Source organism: Musca autumnalis, unplaced genomic scaffold, assembly GCF_047663935.1.
Source record: "Musca autumnalis isolate F117 unplaced genomic scaffold, ASM4766393v1 scaffold_2, whole genome shotgun sequence".
NCBI classification, from domain to species: Eukaryota; Metazoa; Arthropoda; class Insecta; order Diptera; family Muscidae; genus Musca; species Musca autumnalis.
In genome coordinates this window covers 175,757,172-175,779,439 of record NW_027411755.1, presented here as the reverse complement: position 1 = coordinate 175,779,439, position 22,268 = coordinate 175,757,172, and the positions used below count along the sequence as shown (strand labels likewise).

General features: G+C 38.0%; 1 protein-coding gene and 1 long non-coding RNA gene across 2 annotated transcripts; one reads left to right on the top strand and one right to left on the bottom strand.

The window, feature by feature from the left end:
• The first annotated feature begins 16,736 nt into the window (after window positions 1-16,736).
• On the top strand, window positions 16,737-18,425 carry LOC141394882 (uncharacterized). Its single transcript, XR_012410512.1, has 2 exons — window positions 16,737-16,823; window positions 16,903-18,425. It is a non-coding gene; the product is annotated as an uncharacterized lncRNA (long non-coding RNA).
• A 1,580-nt stretch (window positions 18,426-20,005) lies between these two features.
• Window positions 20,006-21,167, bottom strand: Tbcb (tubulin-binding cofactor B). Its single transcript, XM_073966149.1, has one exon. The coding sequence runs from the start codon at window positions 21,048-21,050 to the stop codon at window positions 20,325-20,327; it is 726 nt and encodes a 241-aa protein (XP_073822250.1). The 5' UTR covers window positions 21,051-21,167; the 3' UTR covers window positions 20,006-20,324.
• Between the last annotated feature and the right edge of the window lie 1,101 nt (window positions 21,168-22,268).

Here is a 22,268-nt window from a genome sequence, read left to right as displayed (position 1 = left end):
TGCTAACCTATGTCGTCTACGAGCCAGGGCTGGACAACGACACAGGATGTGCTCGATTGTCTCTAACTCCTCCTCATCCTCACAGAGTCTGCAGCAGTCAGTAACATCGTCATCCCATTTGATGGTAAGGGCCCTGATATAGCAGTGTCCAGTAATGACTCCCGTCGTTACTCTAACTTCAGCTTTACTCAGGTTCAACAGAGAGTTCGTTCTTTTGAGTGACAGAGACGGCCATATGGATCATGCCACAATGCACCTAGGTTCATTATGCCACAATTCACTGGCTCTTTCGTCAGAGAACGTTTCAATTTTTTGAAAGAAATGACAAATGGGTGGTTTGATATAGTCAACGTTAGCTAGATCTGTAGACTGCGATCCTCGTCTAGCTAATTCGTCTGCTCTTTCATTACCCAAATAGTCGCGGTATCCTGGTACCCAGCATAACCGGAAGCCGTTAGTTAGCGTTTCCAAGGCTGATCTACACTTAAAGACGACATCGGATTTGATGTTGCATAATTTGATGGCTTTAAGAGCCGCTTGACTATCCACAAAGATAGTCACCGGTTCAAAGATTTCTGCATCCAAACTTTTTATCAATTCCGCTGCCTTCCAAATCGCGAAGATTTCAGCCTGGAAGACACTACAGTTGCTGTCTAGCCTGTAGGTGTACTCAAGAGATAGCCTTTCACAGTAGACGCCAGCCCCGGTACCTTCCTCCATCTTGGAACCGTCTGTATAAAAAGCCAGACCGTCCAGAGGGGGGTTACTGCGGTTCCAGTCGTCTCTACTAGGTATAACGACGTCTATATCGTCAAATCTCAGGACTGGTGATATATAGTCGCTCAGTTTTCCGCGTTGGTTCACATTTATACCTGATTCGTTCAGGATACATCCATGCCCATAGGCACAACCGCGCCAGAGACCCTGTTCATGCAGCCGTAGGGCACTGCTAGTTGCCTGACACTTAATGCTGAGACTCAGTGGTTTTAAGTTCAGAATTGCGTTCAGAGCATTCATGCTCAAAATAAAAAAGAGAGTAAAGTAGTGAGAGAATCACAAGAAAGTTTGTATCAGCATTCAGTGGTTGCTAGACCTGTGACCAGTAAACATGTGGCGGGTGTGTGCGGTTGTGTTCAGTGTCCCCACTAAAATTTTGCGTATATCCATGCACATGTTTACTTGTCGGCTGCTCAACGACGACTGATTGTTATTCTCACATACGTTAACGTATATGGATGATCTTGGCTGGTTCAGAGCAGCCTGTGGTGTGCTCCTGGTGGCTCCAGTTATGAGAATCGCGGCAGCTCTTTGCACCTTGTCAAGCCTATTGGATGTCGATTTTTGGCGCAGTGAGTGCCACCAAACAAGAGAACCATAGGATTGGGTCTAACCACGGTGTTATACAACCAGTGTATAATCGATGGATTTAGACCCGAACTTTTCCCAATAGAATTCTTACATGAATAAAGTGCAATCCTCTCTTAGGCCGCTCCTCAGCATTCCTGTTCCATCGCAATTGACAGTCCAGGGGCCTAATTACGTGATTCGATTCGATCGAGTATTTGCTCGTGAAAAAGATTTCGACACGATAAAAAAGCGGCATGACGAGATTCGATCGAAATCGTTGATCGAATGTTTCGAGAGTAACCGGTAATCGAACTATGAAAACCTATGTGTACTATAGGGAAAATTATGAAGGTAGATGTATAAAAGGTGTTTTTTGAAAGCAAGAACCAAAAAAAAACTAAATTATGAATGAAAAATGTAAATATTTGTGGAATTTGTTGAACAATACATTCAATAATAATTTCGGAATGAAGTTGTGCTATGGAAATAAGAAAATTATTAATTCTTGCAAAATCTTTTTGACATTGTTGTAACGGATTGCTGATACATCTACCTTAATAATCCTCTCTCAAAATAAATGAGAGAGAGTTTGATGGATGTTTTGCATTAGCCTCTCTGAGAGAATATTTCCTTTGGTAAACAACGGGGAATGAAATGTTTAAAATGTACTTCCCTTATACAATAAAGGCTATTAATATTAAATATTTGTTTTTTTTTTCCAGAAATGCTTATTTTTTAACGACTGCAAAAGTAATTTTTGGTTAATGATTGCATGCATTTTAATTCTAAATTTATCACAATTTCTCAAAACGACTGCAAAGGACTTTTCCCAATTTCTCTTGTTATGTTGTCTAAAAAATGCTGCCAATTATTTACTAACATCGTTTTTCTTCTATAAAACGACAACAAACAACAATTTTTACATTTTAAACAAAAAGACAATAAGGAAATCTTTCATTTTATTTGTTTACGATAGGTAATTTGGCCTCGAGAAATTACTCGCAAATTTATGCTCAATTTCTCGATAATTTTACTCTATAACGAATGTTGTCATCCCAACTTTGAGTACTCAGGTCGAAACAACTCGATATCGAATCACATAATTAGGCCCCAGGATTGTGCCAAGGTACTTTGCCCCGAGCGAGAGCTGAAGCTGCACTCCATCCAGTGTTGGTGGTACATATACGCCGAGCCTACACTTTCTCGTGAACATTACCAGTTCTGTCTTGGTTGGGTTTGCTCCAAGGCCATTGGCCTTAGCCCAGCGCGACAGCGTCGATAATGCTCCCTGCATAAACTCCGAAATGGTTGACGGAAACTTACCGGAAATCAGTAGTACTACGTCGTCCGCATAGGCAACAATTTTTATACCTTGATTGTCCAGATCAGTCGAAATATTGTTTATAACAAACAGCCACAGTAACGGTGAGAGCACCCCTCCTTGGGGGTGCGTGCCTCTAGTTACTGTTTTCCTAATTTTTGTCTCCCCAATGCTGGAGTTTATAATTCTGCTTTCTAGCATATTATTTATCCAGCAAGTTAGAGGTTCAGGTGTGTTAACTTTCTTAAGTGAGAGTTTTATGGACTCAAGTTCTACGTTGTTAAAAGCTCCTTCTATGTCCAGAAAGGCAGCCAAGGTAAAGTTTGAGTTTTTCATATTCCTCTCAATGAAGCAAGGCAGACTCCACATGCAAGGCAGACTCCACAGATTTGCCTTTGATATAGGCGTGTTGTGAGTTGCTTATAGAGGCGGTGTCTACATGGCTCCTTATCTCCAGATCGATCAGTCTTTCGAGAGTCTTAAGGAGAAAGGACGATAAACTGATGGGTCTGTAGTCCTTTGGTGCAGAGTGACTAGGTTTTCCCGCTTTGGGAATGTAAGTAACTTTTACCTCTTTCCACAGACCCGGTACATACGAGAGCGTCAAGCACGCCCTACAGATCTCCTCCAGGATTTGATATAAACGTGGCGATGCAAATTGAAGCATCGCCGGCGTTATACCATCCGGTCCAGGTGACTTATATGGCTTGAAAGTGTTGACAGCCCATTTAATCTTATTTCTTTTAACCACCTTATCAATGAGATCCGAATCCATAGGCTCTTGAATTTGGAAGTCGTCACATTCATTATTGACGGTGTCCGCATCCTTACAGCCTGGGAAGTGGGTCTCTGCCAAGAGGTTAAGAGTCTCAGTAGCAGAGTCTGTCCACGCACCATCTTGCTTCTTGATATTTCCGATGGATTTAGGGTCCTTGGAGAGTAATCTTCGAAGCCTAGCTGCGTCGTTGACTCCTTCTACAGACTCACAGAAATTAACCCATGATTTTATCTTAGCTCACTTGATCTCACTCTTGTATTTATTGAAACTCACCTTGTAGGTGTCCCAATCAATGTCTCATGCGCCCTGTTATACAGTCGCCTGCTATCTGGACAGCCTGAGGGGTAGGAACAAGGTCCCCAAGTCCCCAACCGGCAGCACGTTGGGCGCAGATAAAGAAACCTTATTTACCACATACATATAACGCGATAAGTCAGTCTGTGGTTAGCTATGCTCTTACAAGCATGCTAAAGATGCATAACAATTGGGCGGATAAAGAACATAAGACCAAACTTTCCGAGCGAAGCCTTAAAGCTAGCTGATCTAAGAGACTCCATCAGGAAATCTAACGCTTCGGACGCCAAAATCCAACACCTCAATAAAGAAGTAAACAAGATGATATCCAACCACAAAAAAGAAATATGGCGAAAAAATTTAGAGGAATCGGATATTGATATCAAACCTCTTTGGAACACGATCCGAAACCTCGCAGGCGTACCGACAATGTAAAAATAACTTTTGGCCACAAAATACCAAAAAGCCTATTCAAGACAGCAGCGGCCTTCTGCTGGCAATTCGTCGAGCACCCACCAACATCAAACCGTAATAGTAGAAGACTACGCCGAGCTTCCCGCGCCCTTAGATCAAGTACAAACCTAGCCACCATCACAACGGATAATGTGTTTCCAAGTATAAAAACAGGCAAGAGTACCATAGCAATTGGTCCGGATGGTTTGGCAACGGAGATACTGAAACACATTGCAACATGGTGCAAACATGGAAGGTTGGAAAAATAGTTCCAGTACCAAAACCTGGCAAACCTGCCCACGAAGCTAAGTTTCTCCCGGTGAAATCCCACTACGCTTTACTAACGAGGCAACATGCAATAAAAAGCAACAACTTAGACAATCCAAATAATGAAAGCTGTACCACTGTACCACACCCCCCTATGAAATCATATACGATTTTCGTAAGGGAAGCTAAAGTTAGATTGAAGTTGGCGAGTCTAAGATCAACTGCAACCAAATCAAACCGCAAATTCGATGTGGAGAAACTAAAAGTGCAAGAACACCGTAATGCCTTTATGTCATCGATCAGTAGTCAACTTGCTCATGTCACGAACAACAGACACCTCAATATCAATGATATCAATACAAATATCCCAAACATCTATAATGAGACCGCCAAACAAACAATAGGTTTCAAAAACCATAAGAGGAAAGTTTGGATTAGTAATAATACGTGGGAAATGATTGAACAGCGTAATGCTCTAAATATTAGAATCTCAAACCAACTTACACCAACAAACCTATCATGAGCGAAAATGGAACCCTACTTACTGCGACGGATGAACAGTTATTAAGGTGGATGGAACATTTCAAGTCAACACTTAATAACCCAATTGGACTAACAACGCCAATAGAGACGCATTTCGTTGCTAACCGCGATATGACATTTACTTACATTGTGGATAACCCGCCAACTAAACAGGAGGTACAAATGGCAATAAAAAGCCTGAAAAATAACAAGGCCCCAGGCAATGATAATATCTCTGCGGAAATGCTTCTTTGTGATGCAGAACAATCAGCAACATTATGGCACCCGCATATTTTAAAAATTTGGGAAAAAGAAGTACTTCCTTCCTCTTGGAATGAAGGTATCCTGATAAAAATACCAAAAAGGGGGATACCAAAAATTGCAATAACTACAGGGGAATTACATTACTACCAATCCCAAGTAAATATTAAGCCGCATAATTCTAACCCGAATATCTGACTCGGTCGGTCATTGATACACTCCGAGAGAATCAGTTTGGATTCAGAGAGAATCGTTCCTGTGTTGACCTTATTAACACTGTAAGAATAGTATTGGAGCAGTGCTATGAGTTTCGCACACCAGTATACTTGGCATTCATAGACTTCATGAAAGCTTTTGATAGTATTAACCGACTCTCTCTATGGAATATTCTGGAACGACGTAACATACCATCTAAAATTCTCAATTTTATAAAGGCCATGTATACCGACTTCAGATGCCGAGTTCTTCACAATGGTAAATTATCAAATCCGTTTGAGGTCAAAACAGGGGTAAGACAAGGATGAATTTTGTCACCTATACTTTTCATTCTTGTCATCGATGATGTAATGCGTTCAGCTTTGAATGGCAGACGTGGAATCCAGTGGACGCCGTTTAAACACCTGGAAGACTTGGAATACGCTGATGACATATGTCTTCTGAGCCAAGTAACTAAATAATTAAAAATGAGTCGCGTTCAGTCGGGCTCGAAATAAACATCTCAAAAACTAAGTCCATGCCGGGAGGCTATGGAGCGAACTCGGATTCACACATCCGCATTGACAATGTTGACATCGAATGGTTGGAAAAATTCAATTGCCTTGATAGCCAAATAACGATAAAGGGTGGAGCTGAAGAAGACATCAACGCTCGATTAAATAAAGCAAAGGCTGCTTTCGGCATGCTTCGGCCTATTTGGAGATCTCGACAAATCTCAACACACACCAAACTTCGCATATATAATTCGAATGTGAAATCTGTCCTTTTTTACGGATGCGAAACCTGGAAACGTACAAGTTCAATAGATGGCGGTCTACAAAGTTTTACAAACAAATGTCTGCGGCAAATTTTAAACATTTGGTGGCCGAACCGAATGCGAAATGCTGAACTATTGAACATCGCCAATCAAATTGCAGCCCCCGTTGAGGTTTGTCAACGGAAATGGCGCTGGATAGGCCACACGCTACGAAGACCTGTAGAAAACATTGCTCGTCAAGCGTTTCGGTGGAATCCCCAGGGAAGAGGCCGACGTGTTGGGGCGCCAGTTAAAACTTGGAGAAGGTCGATCCACGCAGAACTACAAGCTGCAAACTATTCACGGGACGACGTCAATCAAGCATCGCACAACAGAGTTCGATACAAAAGAATGGTTGAGGCCCTATGCTCCACAGGGAGTGAAGGATAACAGAAGAAGGGAAGCTTCTTACGAAAATCGAAACGTCCCCCAAACCCTTTGAATGATGACATACAATATGCCCTGAAGCAGTCACATACAAATGTGGTGTAGGACTACACCTCATCGCAGTGTTGTGCTCGGCGGGATATTCCTACCCATAAGCGACGATGAGGTAGGTCCTACCCAGAGAAAATAGATCGATACTATTCCAACTTCGGTCTGGTACCTTTAGATACCTAAATCCTGAGATATCATACACGTGCCCAAAGTGTGGCCAATCGCCACAAATCACACCAAATCTTTTCGCATAGGACCGGATGTCCTCTTTCCAGGCCCGCGATCAGGCCTTAAACCTGTCTTAAATCGATATTACCCCCATATTTAGACTACGCCCAACTCGAAATGAATTTTTTTCACAGAATTTTTTAACATTTTGCTTCCAAAAAGTAATATTTGTTCTAGTGGGTACCGTCTCGCACAGCCATGTTAAAATTTAGCAGCCTTTTGCTGCATTTTCACCTTCTGATCATGTATCACTGTATTTACGCTTGGTTATTATAACATATGTATGCACATATATATGCATATTTATATGTATGCATTTATTTTTAAATAACATTGAATAGATACTAGGAAATAAGTAAATATAAGCGGAAGTTGGTTTACATTTTTTCTTTATAATAATGAAGGATATCCAGCCAGTTGGAAGTGCTCACAATTTTATTAAAAATTATTAATAGTTACGAAAAATAAATTGTTCTCCAGTATATTTTTCCTCAATACATTGGTTTTAAAGATTGTCGGAACTATTAAGTGTCATTAAAAAAGGAAATAAACATTTTAAGTACCATAGATACACAAAACGTTACTTCCCACTTATTACCAACCTGGATTTTAAGAAACTGCGTATTTTGAAGGTACCGACTGAATTGGTCATAATCTGAATATTTTACTTGCACTAATAGAACTGTTAAGATAAGGGTTTAAGAATATTTTTTTCATGACACTAGTGTCACCGGGTGATACAAATTTTTAATACTCTCATCATGCGTATGCTATAGGGAATATTTTAAATATAATAAAATGTTATCTTTGTTATTTTGTGTAAATGTTTTAGGTACATGCTATCTGTTTTATTTGTTAGAAAACACACAGAAGGATGCGGGGAATAAGTGTATGAAAAAATGTTTAATTTGACCTCATGCAAACAACAACGCCATATATACGCTGTCTATAAATGTCCCAAACAAACATCACCAACCATGACAATATTGAAATGTCTAATTGTTCGGAAAGTGGCGGTTAAGTCCATGTTACTTGTTTGGTACTTAGGTATATGTACAGTGAAATAAAAAATGTTAACGTTGGTAACTTCGAAACGAGTTGAGATTTTTAAACAATTCAAAAAACAATTTTGTAGGCCGAAGAGTTGTCTTTAAGATGACATACAAAAATATTCCGTTTTCTGTAGCGTTATACCAACATTTTACCGGAAAAAAGTACTTACTTAGCTGGCCCATTACAGAACATTTGTTTCATAGACCGAACTAAGAAAAGATCCCCAATTCTCTCTGTTTAGTGCTTCGCTTTCTGGAGTACCGCGCCTTGTCATCTCTTCGTCCACTTATTTGTCCCATCTATTCTTTGGCTTGCCAATTCTGCATGCACCATGTGGCTCGAATTTATACGCTTTTTAGCGGGTTCATCATCGCTCATTCTTATGATATGGCCTAGCCAACGCAATCCCTGCATCTCGATACGTTTGACAATATTGATGTCGTTGTATAGCAGATACAGCTCGTGGTTCATGCGACGTCGATATTCACCGTCAACGCAGATTGGTCCGTAGATCTTTCGAAGAATTTTTCTCTCAAACACACCAAGCCATGTCTGCTTGCGTAAGTACCCTGGCTTCTGAGCCATACATCAGCACGGGAAGTATCAATGTTTTGTAGAGCGTTATTTTTGTTTGACGAGATGTGGCTTTGTTTTTAAACTGCTTACTTAAACCAAAATAGCATCTGTTGGCCAATACAATTCTTTTTATACCCTCAGCCTTTAGGCTAAAGAGGGTATTTACACTTTGATACGACCAAAAATGTGCCTCATCGAAATAATGGTTTTAAACCCCAAGTATGTTTGTACGATATCCGTTTCAGACAATTTTGAGTAGATCTAGCAATGTCCGTCCGTCTGTCTGTCCGTCTGTCTGTCTGTCCGTCTGTCTGTCTGTCCGTCTGTCTGTCTGGCTGGTGCGCACGATAACTCTCGAACAGATCAATCGATTCGGTTCAAATTTTGGGTATCGAAATATTTTGTCCAGATTCGATTTAAGTTCGAAGATGGGCCATATAGGTCCACTCCTTCAGGTACCTCCCCCACAAATGTTCAAAAATTGTCGCAAAACTTGTGCGCTCGATAACTCTTGTAGGGAATAACCGATTTGGTCCATACTTTACACATCGTGTAATATCTACCAAACTTAGATGAGGTTCCAATATGGACTCAATCGGTCCACTCCTTCGGGTACCTCCCACACAAAATTTCGGAAAAGTTCAGTTTAGGACCTGTAGTGGGATTCTGTAACTCATTTTTGCTGTTACCGACAAAAATCGGTAAAATTAAATCGCAAAATTATGACTAAAAACATAAAGAAAAGTTGGCATCACTGTTTGTGTCGGTAGAGGCTAGCGACTACTTTTTATTTATCGTTAACTTACCGAAAAATTTCGTTAATTATCGAAATTATAAGCATTTTAATTTTACCGACAATTATCGATAACAGCAAAAATGAGTTACAGAATCCCACTACTGGTCTCGAATCGCATTGATTTTTGTTTACGCAAGTTGTATTCGCTGTCCTTTATACGAGAAAATAGCCTGAAAGTTACAAAAAACCCTATGACACCGTGTGTAGTGGTTGGAGCGCAAGATAACTCTAGAACGGATCTGCCGATTCGGTCCAAAATTTGCATTTCGTAAATTTTGTCCAAATTTAGTTCAAGTTCAAAGATGGATTGTATCGGTCCTCTCCATCCCGTACCTCCCACACAAATTTTTGAATAAGTTCACTTTATGACCTGTTATTGAATCACTTTGATTTTTGTTGAAGCAACTTACATTCGCTGCCTCAATTACGATGGTAAAAGTTGTTTCAGGGTCCATACTTCTTGAGAAAACAGCCCGAAGGGTGTAAAAACCCCCTATGGCACCCCCATGGTCTATGTCGGTCCATTCCTTTAAGTACCTTTTCCGCAAAATTTTTGAACTTTAATCATACCTATGTAAAATAATTATATGAGCAAACTAACATTGTGATATTTATTATCGAAAACAGAATATATTTCCAAAATTCTTTTTACATTGTAGTTAGTGCTTACGATTGCTTTTAAAATATAAAAAAAATTGCGTTCTTATTAATTTCATATTAGAGAAAAATAATTTATAACAAATTTGTCATAGAAAATAATTATATGTGCAATAACGAAAATGTTTAAAAAATTCATAATAATGAACAAAATTGTTGTGCATTTAACATGATATTGTATTGTCCTTGTGGATTAGGACTTGTTGTAGCCTTCGTCTCATAGAACCGACTAGGTTTCTTAAGGTGTTAGTGATGATATACTCCCATTCCGCCAATAATGCACATTTCAATGCTTTCAGCTTTGAGCACTCCTTCGACTTCGCGAAAACTTTGGCGGATAGTATGCCTCGAAGGTCTTCAATGGGTTTGTGGCCATGAGTTTTAGCTGGCCACTCCAATAACCGTACATTTCGTGCCTTCAAAAACTCCTTTCTAGGTCCAACAGGGTGATTCGGGGCAATATCCTGCTGGAAAGTCCAATTATATCCGTACAGTTCTCCAGCAAAATCTATTAAGTTGTTCTCTAACAACTCAACATATGTTTCGGCATTTATTTTTGTCAGAACAAAACTTAAATTAGGCTTTCGTCCAGCTCTGAATGCACCGCATACTATAAGAGATCCTCCGCGAAAACTTCCCAATTTTCAAATAAATTCTAACGGTATTAAATTTCATTTTTTTTTCTACATTTTGCTTATGTCCTCTTACTTTTTGCTTAGTAGTAATATCTTCCTTGGATTTAATTTGTAATCCCGTTAGTTGAGACATTCGATTTTATTTTACAAGCCAATAAAAAATAATTATATGAGAATTATAAAACATTCGCGTCTGTCATGTCATAAAGGGAACACATAACATCGACGAAAGTTTGTTCCGACAAATATGAGTGCCGAAACATTAATTTAGTTGTTAGAGAACAACTTAATAGATTTTGCTGGAGAAATGTACGGATATAATTGGAATTTCCAGCAGGATAATGTCCCGAATCACCCTGTTCGACCTACAAAGCAGTTTTTAAAGGCACGAAATGTACCCTTATTGGAATGGCCGGCTGTAACTCATGGTCACAAACCCATTGAAGACCTTCGGGGCTTACTATCCGCCAAAGTTTTCGCGAAGTCAAAGGAGTGCACGACGCTGAAATAATTAAATGTGCATTATTGGCGGAATGGGAGTATATCACCAATAACACCTTAAGAAACCTAGTCGGTTCTATGACACGAAGGCTACAACAAGTCCTAATCCACAAGGGCAATACAATATCGTGTTAAATGTACAACAATTTTGTTCATTATTATGAATTTTTTAAAAAATTCTTTATTGCACATATAAATATTTTCTATGAAAATTTTTTTATTAATTATTTTTCTTTAATATGATATTAATAAGAACGCAATTTTTTTTTATATTTTAAAAGCAGACGTAAGCACTAACTATTATGTAAAAATAATATTGGAAATATATTTTGTTTTCGACGATAAATATCACAATATTAGTTTGCACATATAATTATTTTACGTAGGTACGACCAACATTTTGAAACCCCCTAAATACATAATTTTTTGTGAAAAAAGTGTTTCAATTTGCAAGGGCTGAGGGTATATCTCTGTCGGTAAAGCCGACTGATCCTTTTTTACTTGTTTTTATTTCACAACTGATGTCGTTTGTTGTGTTTACGGAGGTGCCGAGGTAGACGAAGTCTTTTACTACCTCAATATTATAGGAACCAACTTCCACAGTAGGTCCGAGCTCAATGGACGCATTGCGCGTCGACACCATCAACTTGGTCTTCTCACAGTTTACCGCCAGACCCACTTTAGCAGATTCTGCTTCGACCTTCATAAAGGTATCAGTTACTTCTTTTACTGATCGGCCCATGATGCCTATATCATCAGCATAAGCAAGTAACATGTGACTATAGGTGTAGATTGTGCCACTTCTTTTGACGTTTGCCTCTCGCATAACCTTTTCCAGCAGAATGTTGAAGAGATCGCACGAAAGGCTGTCTCCATGTCTAAAATCTCTTTTGGTACCAAGCTCTTCGGAGAGGTTCTTTCCTATTTTAACTGAGGACCTCGTGTCAGTTAAAGTCATTTTACAAAGCCGGATGAGCTTTGCGGGGATACAAAATTCAGACATGGCTTGGAATACCTTTGAACGCAGCGGGCTGTCGAAGGCTGCTTTATAATCGACAAAAAGTTGTCGATCTGCATCTCTTGGGTATTCTACAGGATTTGCCGCAGGTTAAATATCTGGTCAATGGTGGACTTGCCAGGTCTAAAGCCGCATTGGTATGATCCAATTATCTCGTTGACCATAGGCTTTAGTCGTTCGCACAATATCCCTGACACGATCTTGTAGACAATAGGGATCAGACTTATGCCCCTATAGTTAGAGTATACAGTCTTATCTCCCTTCTTGTGGACGGGGCACAGGATACTCAGGTTCCAATAGTCGGGTACTCGTTCTTCCTGCCAGATGGTGCTAACTAGCTAATGAATACACCTTATCAGCGTGTCGCCTCCGGTTTTGAACAGCTCGGCTAGTAAGCCATCGGCTCCTGCTGCCTTATTATTCTTCAGCCGATTTATTGCTGTCTTTACCTCATCTTGGCTGGACGGTATACATTCAATACTATCTTCTGGGATTGGGACTGTGGTATCTTCGTCGTCTTCGCTGCTATTGGATACCAACAGTTTTGAAAAATGTTCGTTCCATATCCTGAGTACACTATCTGTATCAGTTACCAAATTACCTTGCTGGTCTCTACAGGAGGATGTGCCTGTATATCTCGATTTTTTCACACTCCCACTTTTCCATCTCTCTCTTTTTCCTGCGGAAAAGACGTTTCTCTTCTCTCTTTTTCTCGTTCGCTACGCGTTGCTATGGATTGTAAAGTACCCCTATATGCCGCATTTTTCTCTTCGGTGGCAGCACGACACTCTTGATCATACCATGGATTCCTTGGTGGAGGTCTCTGGTATCCAAGTATGGATTTTGCGGCTGTTTGCAAGGCGTGGGCAATGCTGTGCCATTGCGCTGAAATGTTATCGGGTTGAGGAGTGCTTTGATTAAGCAATTGGGCTAGTTGAGTGGAATATGCTGTGGCTATCTGTTGTGATTGCAGCTTACCGATGTCTAACTTTCGTGTTGTGTCTGTTCGTACTTTTTAATGTGAGCGTAAAAAATGATGCACCACAATAATCGATTTGTAATTTCCAGATTTTTCGCATTTTATGCAATTTTTGTAATCAAAATGGGAGAATTATTGATTTCCTATCGTTTTCAGAAGCTTTGTCAATGTTTCCGATAGGAAAAATTATATTATTGACGTAATATTGGCATGATTGTAATTAATGTCCATTTGTAGGCAATTTGGCTAGAAATTTCTAGTTTTTGAAGTTGTTTTCCAAAAAATGAACATGAAAAATCATTAAGGGTTATATCCAGAGTACGTACAAACAATCTAATGATATTTGGAAGGTCCTGTATTAGCCAGGCTTGCCCTATATTATACTAGCCTTTAAAGGCGTTGCCCTGATAGAGCTGAAAATCGGGGAATATATCAACTTCTTTTGCACTTTTCTTTGAAAATAGTTTTCAGAAATATTCTTACAATGTTAAGACCATGTTCACCATGTTTTATAAAAACAAAACCCATTGTTGCCATTCAACCCGTACAATACTACTCCCTTCAACGAGTTTTAAAGAATCACTCCAGCTCTTTTTTGGTGTGGGGTTTTTCAAAATATGTCGTATTTTTGCGGGCTTTGTGTGGTATAAAACCCATATTTCGGATGAAAATCAATATAATTGGCGCAAAATCGATATTTAAGTTGTTGAAGAAGCCAACACACGCCTGAGTTTAAATAATTAAACTAGCTATCAAAACGCAAGACTAGTATAATATAGGGCAAGCCTGGCTAATACAGGACTTTTCACATATCATTAGATTGTTTGTACGTACTCTGGATATAACCCTTAATGATTTTTCATGGTCATTGTTTGAAAAATAACTTCAAAAACTAGAAATTTCTAGCCAAATTGCCTACAAAGGGACATTAATTACAATCATGCCAATATTACGTCAGAAATATAATTTTTTCTATCTGAAACATTGACAAAGCTACTGAAAACGATAGGAAATCAATAATTCTACCATTCTGATTACTAAAATTGCATAAAAAATCTGGAAATTACTAATCGATTATTGCGGTGCATCATTTTTTATGCTCATATTTAAAAGGACCATTATTTATTTTCCGGTAAAATTTTAGTATAACGGCACTGAAAACGAAATATTTTGTTATGTCATCTTAAAGACAACTCTTCGGCATACAAAACTGTTTTTTGAATTACTAAAAAATCTCAACTCGTTTCCAAGTTACCAACGTTTACATTTTTTATTTCAGGTTGCATAATTTTTTTTTGACAGTCACTGTATATTAGAGAGAACTTCTTGTATTATGTGCAAATTTTTCCAAGCAAACAAGAACCCCCTGCGAGATAATTTGAGTCAGCTGGGTCGTCTTATGTGTTGAAACAATCATATTATGGGCTATTATTATACCTTTTCTTTCACTACGGATGGTTGGAATTGGAAACACAAAATAAACCAATTTAGAGGCAGATTTGTTCAGGAAAGATTTGACATAGAACTACCGGCTGATTTTGTGGATTTTTTTTCATTTATGGTCATATACTAGTTCCAGTTACCAACGGGTACTCATTGTGGAATACAAATGCACCGCTTGCACCCATGCCACAGCGAGTGGCTACAAAAATAAGCCGGTCGGTCAAACCCAAACATTGCATAAGTTGTCGGAGACAAAGAAAGTACAAGTAATATATGGAGACCATAGAGGAATAGGGAGTGTGGGGGATAATCGATAAATACAAAAATAGGCTGAATGCAAACAAATACAATTTTCTGAATGTAATTAGATTTGTATGCATGAATATACATACATACATATAACATACATATCGCACCTGTTCAACAAAAGGGTAGTAACTCAAAATTTTGAAATATTCACTTTTCATCAAAAAACGATACATAATAATCAACTCCACCTACTGTAAAAAACTCCCATTGTTTTGTCTACTCTTTCGTCAAAAAAAAAAAACCGATAAGTCAATTGTCATCTCTTCAGAATAACTACTCTGTATCGACAAAAGAGACTTATTTCAAGTTGCGCCCACATGTTTCAGGCATTCACATCGCGATTTTTTCAGCAAAAGAGTAGTATTTCGAATTGTTCCCTCTTTATGTTATCAATCGCCGCCCATTTTTTAAGTTAAAGGGGCACAAGTCGAAATAATTTCTCTACTAAAACAAACATTTGTTTCAACAAAATGGTAGTATCTCGAAAAATGGTTAGAAATATGACCAAATACTTAATGAAATAAAAAAAATCCAGTGCTGTAGTGTAGTAAAAAAGATATCTTTACGATGGCATAGTTTTTTGTGTATTATACCTTTAACATTAACCATGGCAGAACTACCAGGTAGTGGTATCACACCAGCTGATCGAATATGAAAAGTCAAATCCCTTTATAAAAAATGATTTTTGTTGTAATTTCCCCAACAACATAAAGAAAGTTTTGACATAACATATTCAAAATTTTACGATGCCACTACCTTGGTAATTGTGCCATGACATTAACATAAATCGTTTTTTGTCTCTACTGAAAAGTAGAAAATTTTGAGTTACTACCCTTTTGTTGAACAGGTGCGATATGTACATCTGCAGCGTAATATACAGTCGGAGTAGAAACATGTTTTGTACAATATAAACAGACTGTTTCGGTATGTCGAAACGAAAATGTGTGCGAATGAAACACACCCAAACTTTAGTTTAGGCCCAGAAATGTTTGCATATTTTGCATATCGTGCATATTTTTACATATTTCCATAAAATGAAAATATGTAAGGGGTATGAAACTTTACACCTGAAATTTGTCCGCATGGGTCCACGTCATCATATAGCCCCCATAGAACGATACCTCCCGATTTCCGATATTTTGAATGTTGTGTCCTAACCATCACAATTAAATGGCAGACATTTTGTATAAAGTCTTCGTTGGGAGTATAAAACTTTCCACCTGGAATTTGTCAGTATAGGTCCACGTCTTCATATAGGCCCCATAGAACGGTACCTCCCGATTTCCGGTATTTTGAAAGTTGTAGCCTCAATATCCCACCGAAATGACTGAAATTTGGTATTTAGTCTTCGTTGGAGGTATAAAACTTTCCACCTGAAATTTGTCAGTATAGGTCTACGTCTTCATATAGCCCCCACAGTACGGTACCTCCCGATTTCCGGTATTTTGAAGGTTGTGGCCACAATATCCCACCGAAATGACTGAAATTTGGCATTTAGTCTTCGTTGGGGGTATAAAAATTCCCATCTGAAATTTGTCGCTGTATAGCCCCCATAGAACGGTACCTCCGGATTTCTGGTATTTTAAAGGTTGTGGTTTCAATATCCCTCCGAAATGGCTGAAATTTGGTATTAAGTCTTCATTGGGGGTATAAAACGTTCCACCTGGGGGTATAAAATGTTCCACCATGCCATCTTTCCAGCGTACAAAATTGTTTTTTGAATTGTTAAAAAATCTCAAATCATATCCAAGTTATCAACGTTTACATTTTTTATTTCAGGCTGCATTATTTTCAGTGACAGTCACTGTAAATATAATAAACTTTTTGTTCTGGTGGTATTTGTATCAGCACTAATTTACCTGTCGTTAAAAAACAATTGTGACCTTAATAAAGACACATATGGGTTGTTGGCATGACTGACCCTCAATAAAAAAAGTAAAAAATGTTCCACTGCGATTGATTTTTTTCGCTATTGTTAGCTATAATGTCATATGTATGTATTTACTTTAAACAGATTTTTATTCGCAGTCTTTGGTCACCCTAGAGCTGTTTCAACATGGCGGGGTGTTCATGGTTTCAACATATTCGTCAAAATTCACAAGGATACGCAAGCCTCCCGATTTACCGGTACAATCATTGACCACCATGTGAACTACTCCAGCTAAAACTCCATTGGCAAAAGTTGCTGACAAGTCTCCAACACAGTTTCAAGATGCGAGTTTCACTTCTTGAGTCTTAGTTTATAGTCAGCTTAAGATTGGTGGCAGTAATCACACAAGCGACTATAGGTCCACCTTTTGGTGATTTGCCGCAGAATGCTTGGATGGGTTTCAGGTACAAAGTAACACAAAGGGAAATGAATTAAAAGATTTGGCTCAAAGTACATTGATATACTAATTGATTAATTTTTTAGGTCACCGATCAAGAGATGTCCAACGTTACAAGAGAGGACCGCTAGATAAGCAAGTTGAATAGCATTCACACATATGCAGTTGCTGATGCCATAAACAACTATCGGGTGAATGCGATCCTAGGAAAACATCTCACATCAATCGCAGCTGAGGAGCGTCAGCTGACACAACAAAACAGAGTAGTTTTGGCACAACTGCGCTCGAGATAGTGCAAAACTCTAAATTCCTATAGGACAAGGATTGATGAAACCGTGAAAATATTTGTCCAGCATGCGGCATAGGCTCGCACGACACACTGCAGCTTTTCGACTGCCCTGTCAAAGCTACTGAACTAACTAACACCAGTTACAATCCATCGAAGCAGCCATGTTCCTTGAACTGGAGAAAGATCCAGAGTCATACAACAACTGTAGATTATGTGGAGATGTAGAAGAGATGGGAACGGCCGAGCAACTACTTTGCAGGAATCCTCTGGTACACACAACAATACCCCGATTACTGGATAGATATGAGATAGATAACCTCTTGTCCGACATAGTTCCCATTACATCCCAGCAAAATAAATTGGAAGTAGTGCAATGTAGACTAGTTCTTTCACGGCATGTTTTTATGCAGTTCAAACGGAGTCGTGAAAAAGGCACTCCATTCCTCACATTTTAACCGCATTTGGATGCAATCCAAAGAATCACATCCATTTGTCACATTTTAACAACATCCGGAGGCAGTTCAACGGAGTCGTGAAAAAGGCACTCCAATTCCTCACAATTTAACAGCATCGGGATGCAGTGCAAACGGAGTCGTGAAAAAGGCACTCCGTTCACTACATTTTATTAGCAGTTGTTAGAGATCCCTACATGTACATAAATCAGTTTGTACATCTCTACAGGGAGCGGAATACGTTTCCAAAAAGAGATAATCGTGCTGTTGGAGTACATGTCGAAATCTTAACTGGTGATGGGAAGACAATATCAAACCCATTTAGCAGATGAAGCAAAAGCACTTAAGCTTGGATTAAATGAAGAGCGGAGGAAACACAAATGTTTGCGATTGAATTCAATAGAGAATTTTGATAATTTGTGTTAATTTAATAAAGTTATTAATATTTTTGTTTTACACAAATAATAAATGCATTTTATTTTGTTATTCAAAACACGTGCTCTGGACTGCCTCCTATTCTACCCCAAAGGGTCAGTTAAAATGCAATGCCAAAGGGTCAGTTAAAATGCAGTGCCAAAGGTTCAGTTAAAATGCACTGCCAAAGGGTCAATTAAAATGCGGTGCAATGTAAAAATCATGAGTGAAAATGCATAATTTGATGCACTTCCAAATCACTTGTACATATCATTTAACTGCCTCTTTGGAGGCAAACTTTTAGCTGGGATTGTTTAAATTTGGCCAAATCTGTCATAGCTTGGCAAACACTCGTAAAAACTTTCTTCCTTTATTACTCTTGTGCCAGACACTGAAAATAACACATGAAAATATTTTAGCTTTTAGGAGAGGGCGGAGGTGAAGAAGCTCCCTTTCTCCCTTCTTACCCATAACGTCAAAACATTTTCATGAAAATTTTCATAGTCTGGCACAAGACTTACTTCTCTTCCTATTCCAGCATTAACCATAGAGCAATTATACAGCAATATCTTGGAAATTTCTTCATCTTCAACATTCATTTTCAAAAATCTATTCTAACCCTTTAAAACAGTTTAAAACAAGTTAGCCTTTGAACGTGCTTTAAAAATAAACGTTAGCAAAGCTCTAGTAACCCCTTTCTTCAAAAATTAAAGGGCTGTGTACATAAGCTGCCTCGCCTCCTTGCCTTGCTTGCTTCTGACAAAAGAATAAAAGAGAAAAGGGCAACATTATTCGAAATTGGCTCGGCCTTCTTTATTCTTTTATTTTTGTTGTCAGAAATGAAACAGGAAAGCAAGGCAGCCAGGCGAGGCAGCTTATGTACCCAGGCCTTGAGGTTTGAAGAGCTCTAACTGTTTAAAATACCTTTAAAAAATTAAGGTTAGAAGATCTCAAAGTAACCCTTATTATACCTCTAAGTAACCTCTTTAAAAATCCCACAAGTAACTCTATAAAAAGTTTTATACAAATTCACGTTTAGAGGTCAATCTCAAAGTGAAACTTTAAAAGTAAAGGTTGGCTTAAAAGGTACCCTTTTAAAATTCCATTAGAAGTCCTCATGAGCAAACCTCTAAGTAATTCTTTATAATTTTTTCAATTTAATAACGGTTTAAAATTCCTTTATATATCAACGTTTGCAGACCTCTAAGTACCCTTTTCAAATTCCTTTAAAAATCCATATTATTAGACCTCTAAGTAAGCTTTTAAATTTCACATTAGAAATCTCTCAAGTATCCCCTTAAAATTCCCATAAGTAACTCTATCAAATTTTTACAAAAAAATCCAAGTTTCTCGGACACAGAAAAATTCAGGTTTGTGGGCGTCTTAGAAAACCTTTTGTATAGCTGTCAGTAGAGGTCTGAGTAATCCATATAAGTAGACCTCTGAATAAAACTTCAAAAATTCAACTAGATCTCAATATGACCTTGAATTGTTCCCTATTATTTCTGTTGACTTTTGCCCATTCATCTATTGGTACAACGTTTTTGTTCTTTTGTGATTAATATAACCTTTTAAGTGATTAATTTATAAAAATCATATTGTGATTGAACAAGATTTATCGATACAAAAAATGGCTTTATTCGATTGATGACTTTCTTTGTTTATTCTCATGTAAAAAAAAAATAATATAATTTATATAAATATTAATTAAAACTTATCAGTTAAAGCGAAATTAAAGTTAAAGACTGTGGACTTTTATGTTATAACAAGAGAAGAAAATGTAAACAGTAATTCAATTTGAAAACTTTGCTGATTACATTTTTTTTATTTTTAAATTCAGCAGTTCATAGCTGGAAGGAATGAGATTAAAATTGATTATGTTACGCTGCTCATAAGTTCTTAACGTTTAAGTCTTATTTGATAATGATGACTCATTCGGCAATGTTGTGCGATCTTAGATTTCATCATCCAAATTGAAATCTTCTTCGGGGAAATCACCAACTTCCACAGACAGAGGCGATACAAAACCACCATAATTTGGTGGACAGGTAAAGTAACGTTTACCCTGAACAGAACCATCATTTTTACCCAACGGCTCATCGTATTTGACACCAATAAAAGTTCCAGTTTTACCCTCCAAGGGACCATTATACATAACCGTTCCACGACGGGTGGGGTATCCCTTCAATGTAACCTGGCAACGTGAACCCACTGTACATTGTTCAGCTTTTTGTTTCTCCAATGCTTCCTTTTCCAAACGTTTAGCATCTTCCCGCTTCTGTTCCTCTTCATTGAATTTGCCCATTTTATTCTTTTTAAGGAAACTTCTCACCGTGTTATCTTTTTTATCGTATTCCTCTTCGGCCAATTCGAATTTTTTCACCTCTTCGCCATGCATATCGAAGAGGATAAAATCATCGACAACATGAAAACGCATATTTGGTCCAATGGGTAATGCGCCCAACATCATGGAGTCATTGCTAAGTGACGTCACCAACTCACTGCCCTTATATAGTTCCACTTTCATGGTACCGGCATTTCCACCAGTTATCACTTGCAATTTCTGCTTTAGCTCAGCAACTGTTAGCGATTTGGCCAATTTGATGTCGAACGCCACATGATCGGTTTTGGAATTTGTTACATTGATTTGAAAGAAATCGGAACCAGGAAGGGAAATCATTTTTCAAAACTTCAATTGGTGTATTTTTTAATTAAATTTCTTTGTTTCTGTGCAAACTTTTTTTCTCTTCCAATCTGACAAATTAAAAGTTTGTTTTGTTGTGTTTGTAGGGTTGCCAATAACAAAAGAGAACAGTGATGGGATGACTCACAGATGATTGCTGGAATGGCCAGACTTTTGGGGGATGAATGGAAAACATTATTTTAGTAAAAAATCCCCTGTTTTGTGTTATTGTGAATTAATTATTTATTTATTTATAGTACGTTTGAATCATGGTGGAATAATGCGTTACGGCAAATCATGCAAAACGTCAAATTTGCTCACAATACTCGTTATATGCTGTTTATATTAGAGCTTCTTGCAGGGTTAACCTTCTTTATGAGGATTTGTTTGAAATATAAGCAATGGAATTGACATTTTAAACCCAGTCGGTTTGTTAAATCCGGTTATATATAAACGGGGTATAATGCATTACTGTGAGTTGCTTGTTTACATTTTGTATGTGATTTTATTCACAATACTGCATTTTGACAACTGGTATGAAGATCAACAGTTTTTGGCGCTGTACCTTATTATTTTGCCATGGTTTGAATGTAAACGGATTTAATAAGTCCACTGGTTTTCAAATGTCAATTCCATTGCATATATGTATGTACGTCAAATAAATCCTCATAAAATAGCTTAACCCGCAAAAAGCTCTGATTCAAATGGCTTTTTAACTGACAGTGGATCATTGTTGGGAACAATGAAAATTCAGTTGGATATTTTGAAGACTTTTGAGAGCAACCGAGAAGCCAACAATGATAATAAACGTGAATGTTTAGAAGAGTTTTAGGAGGATTCAATAGCTGAAGATTGTCGTGGATGTTAAAAAAATAAGAGCAACCAAAAATGAAAATTTTGGTTAATTTTTTATAGGCATAAAAAGTACTACACATATCAACAAATAGTGTACCTCCTCTGAAAGTGGAGGAGGTTACATATCATTGATATGAAGAAGTCTTTCTCGGAAATAGTTTTTTTTCGGAATGATATATTTTTCCTCAAAAAATATATATCCCCAATGTACATTGAAATAGAAATAAATATATAAAATGTCGTATGGAATTTGACACTAACGTTACAATTCAGTTCAGTCAGCTATGTATTGCTGTTACCTTTTATTGTTCTACCATGACGATGAATTGTGATTCTATGGACCCTTTCTGAAAGAAATAT

Excerpts from the sequence above, each read along its gene's own strand:
- Tbcb (XM_073966149.1), bottom strand. The coding sequence starts at position 21,050 with ATGATTTCCCTTCCTGGTTCCGATTTCTTTCAAATCAATGTAACAAAT.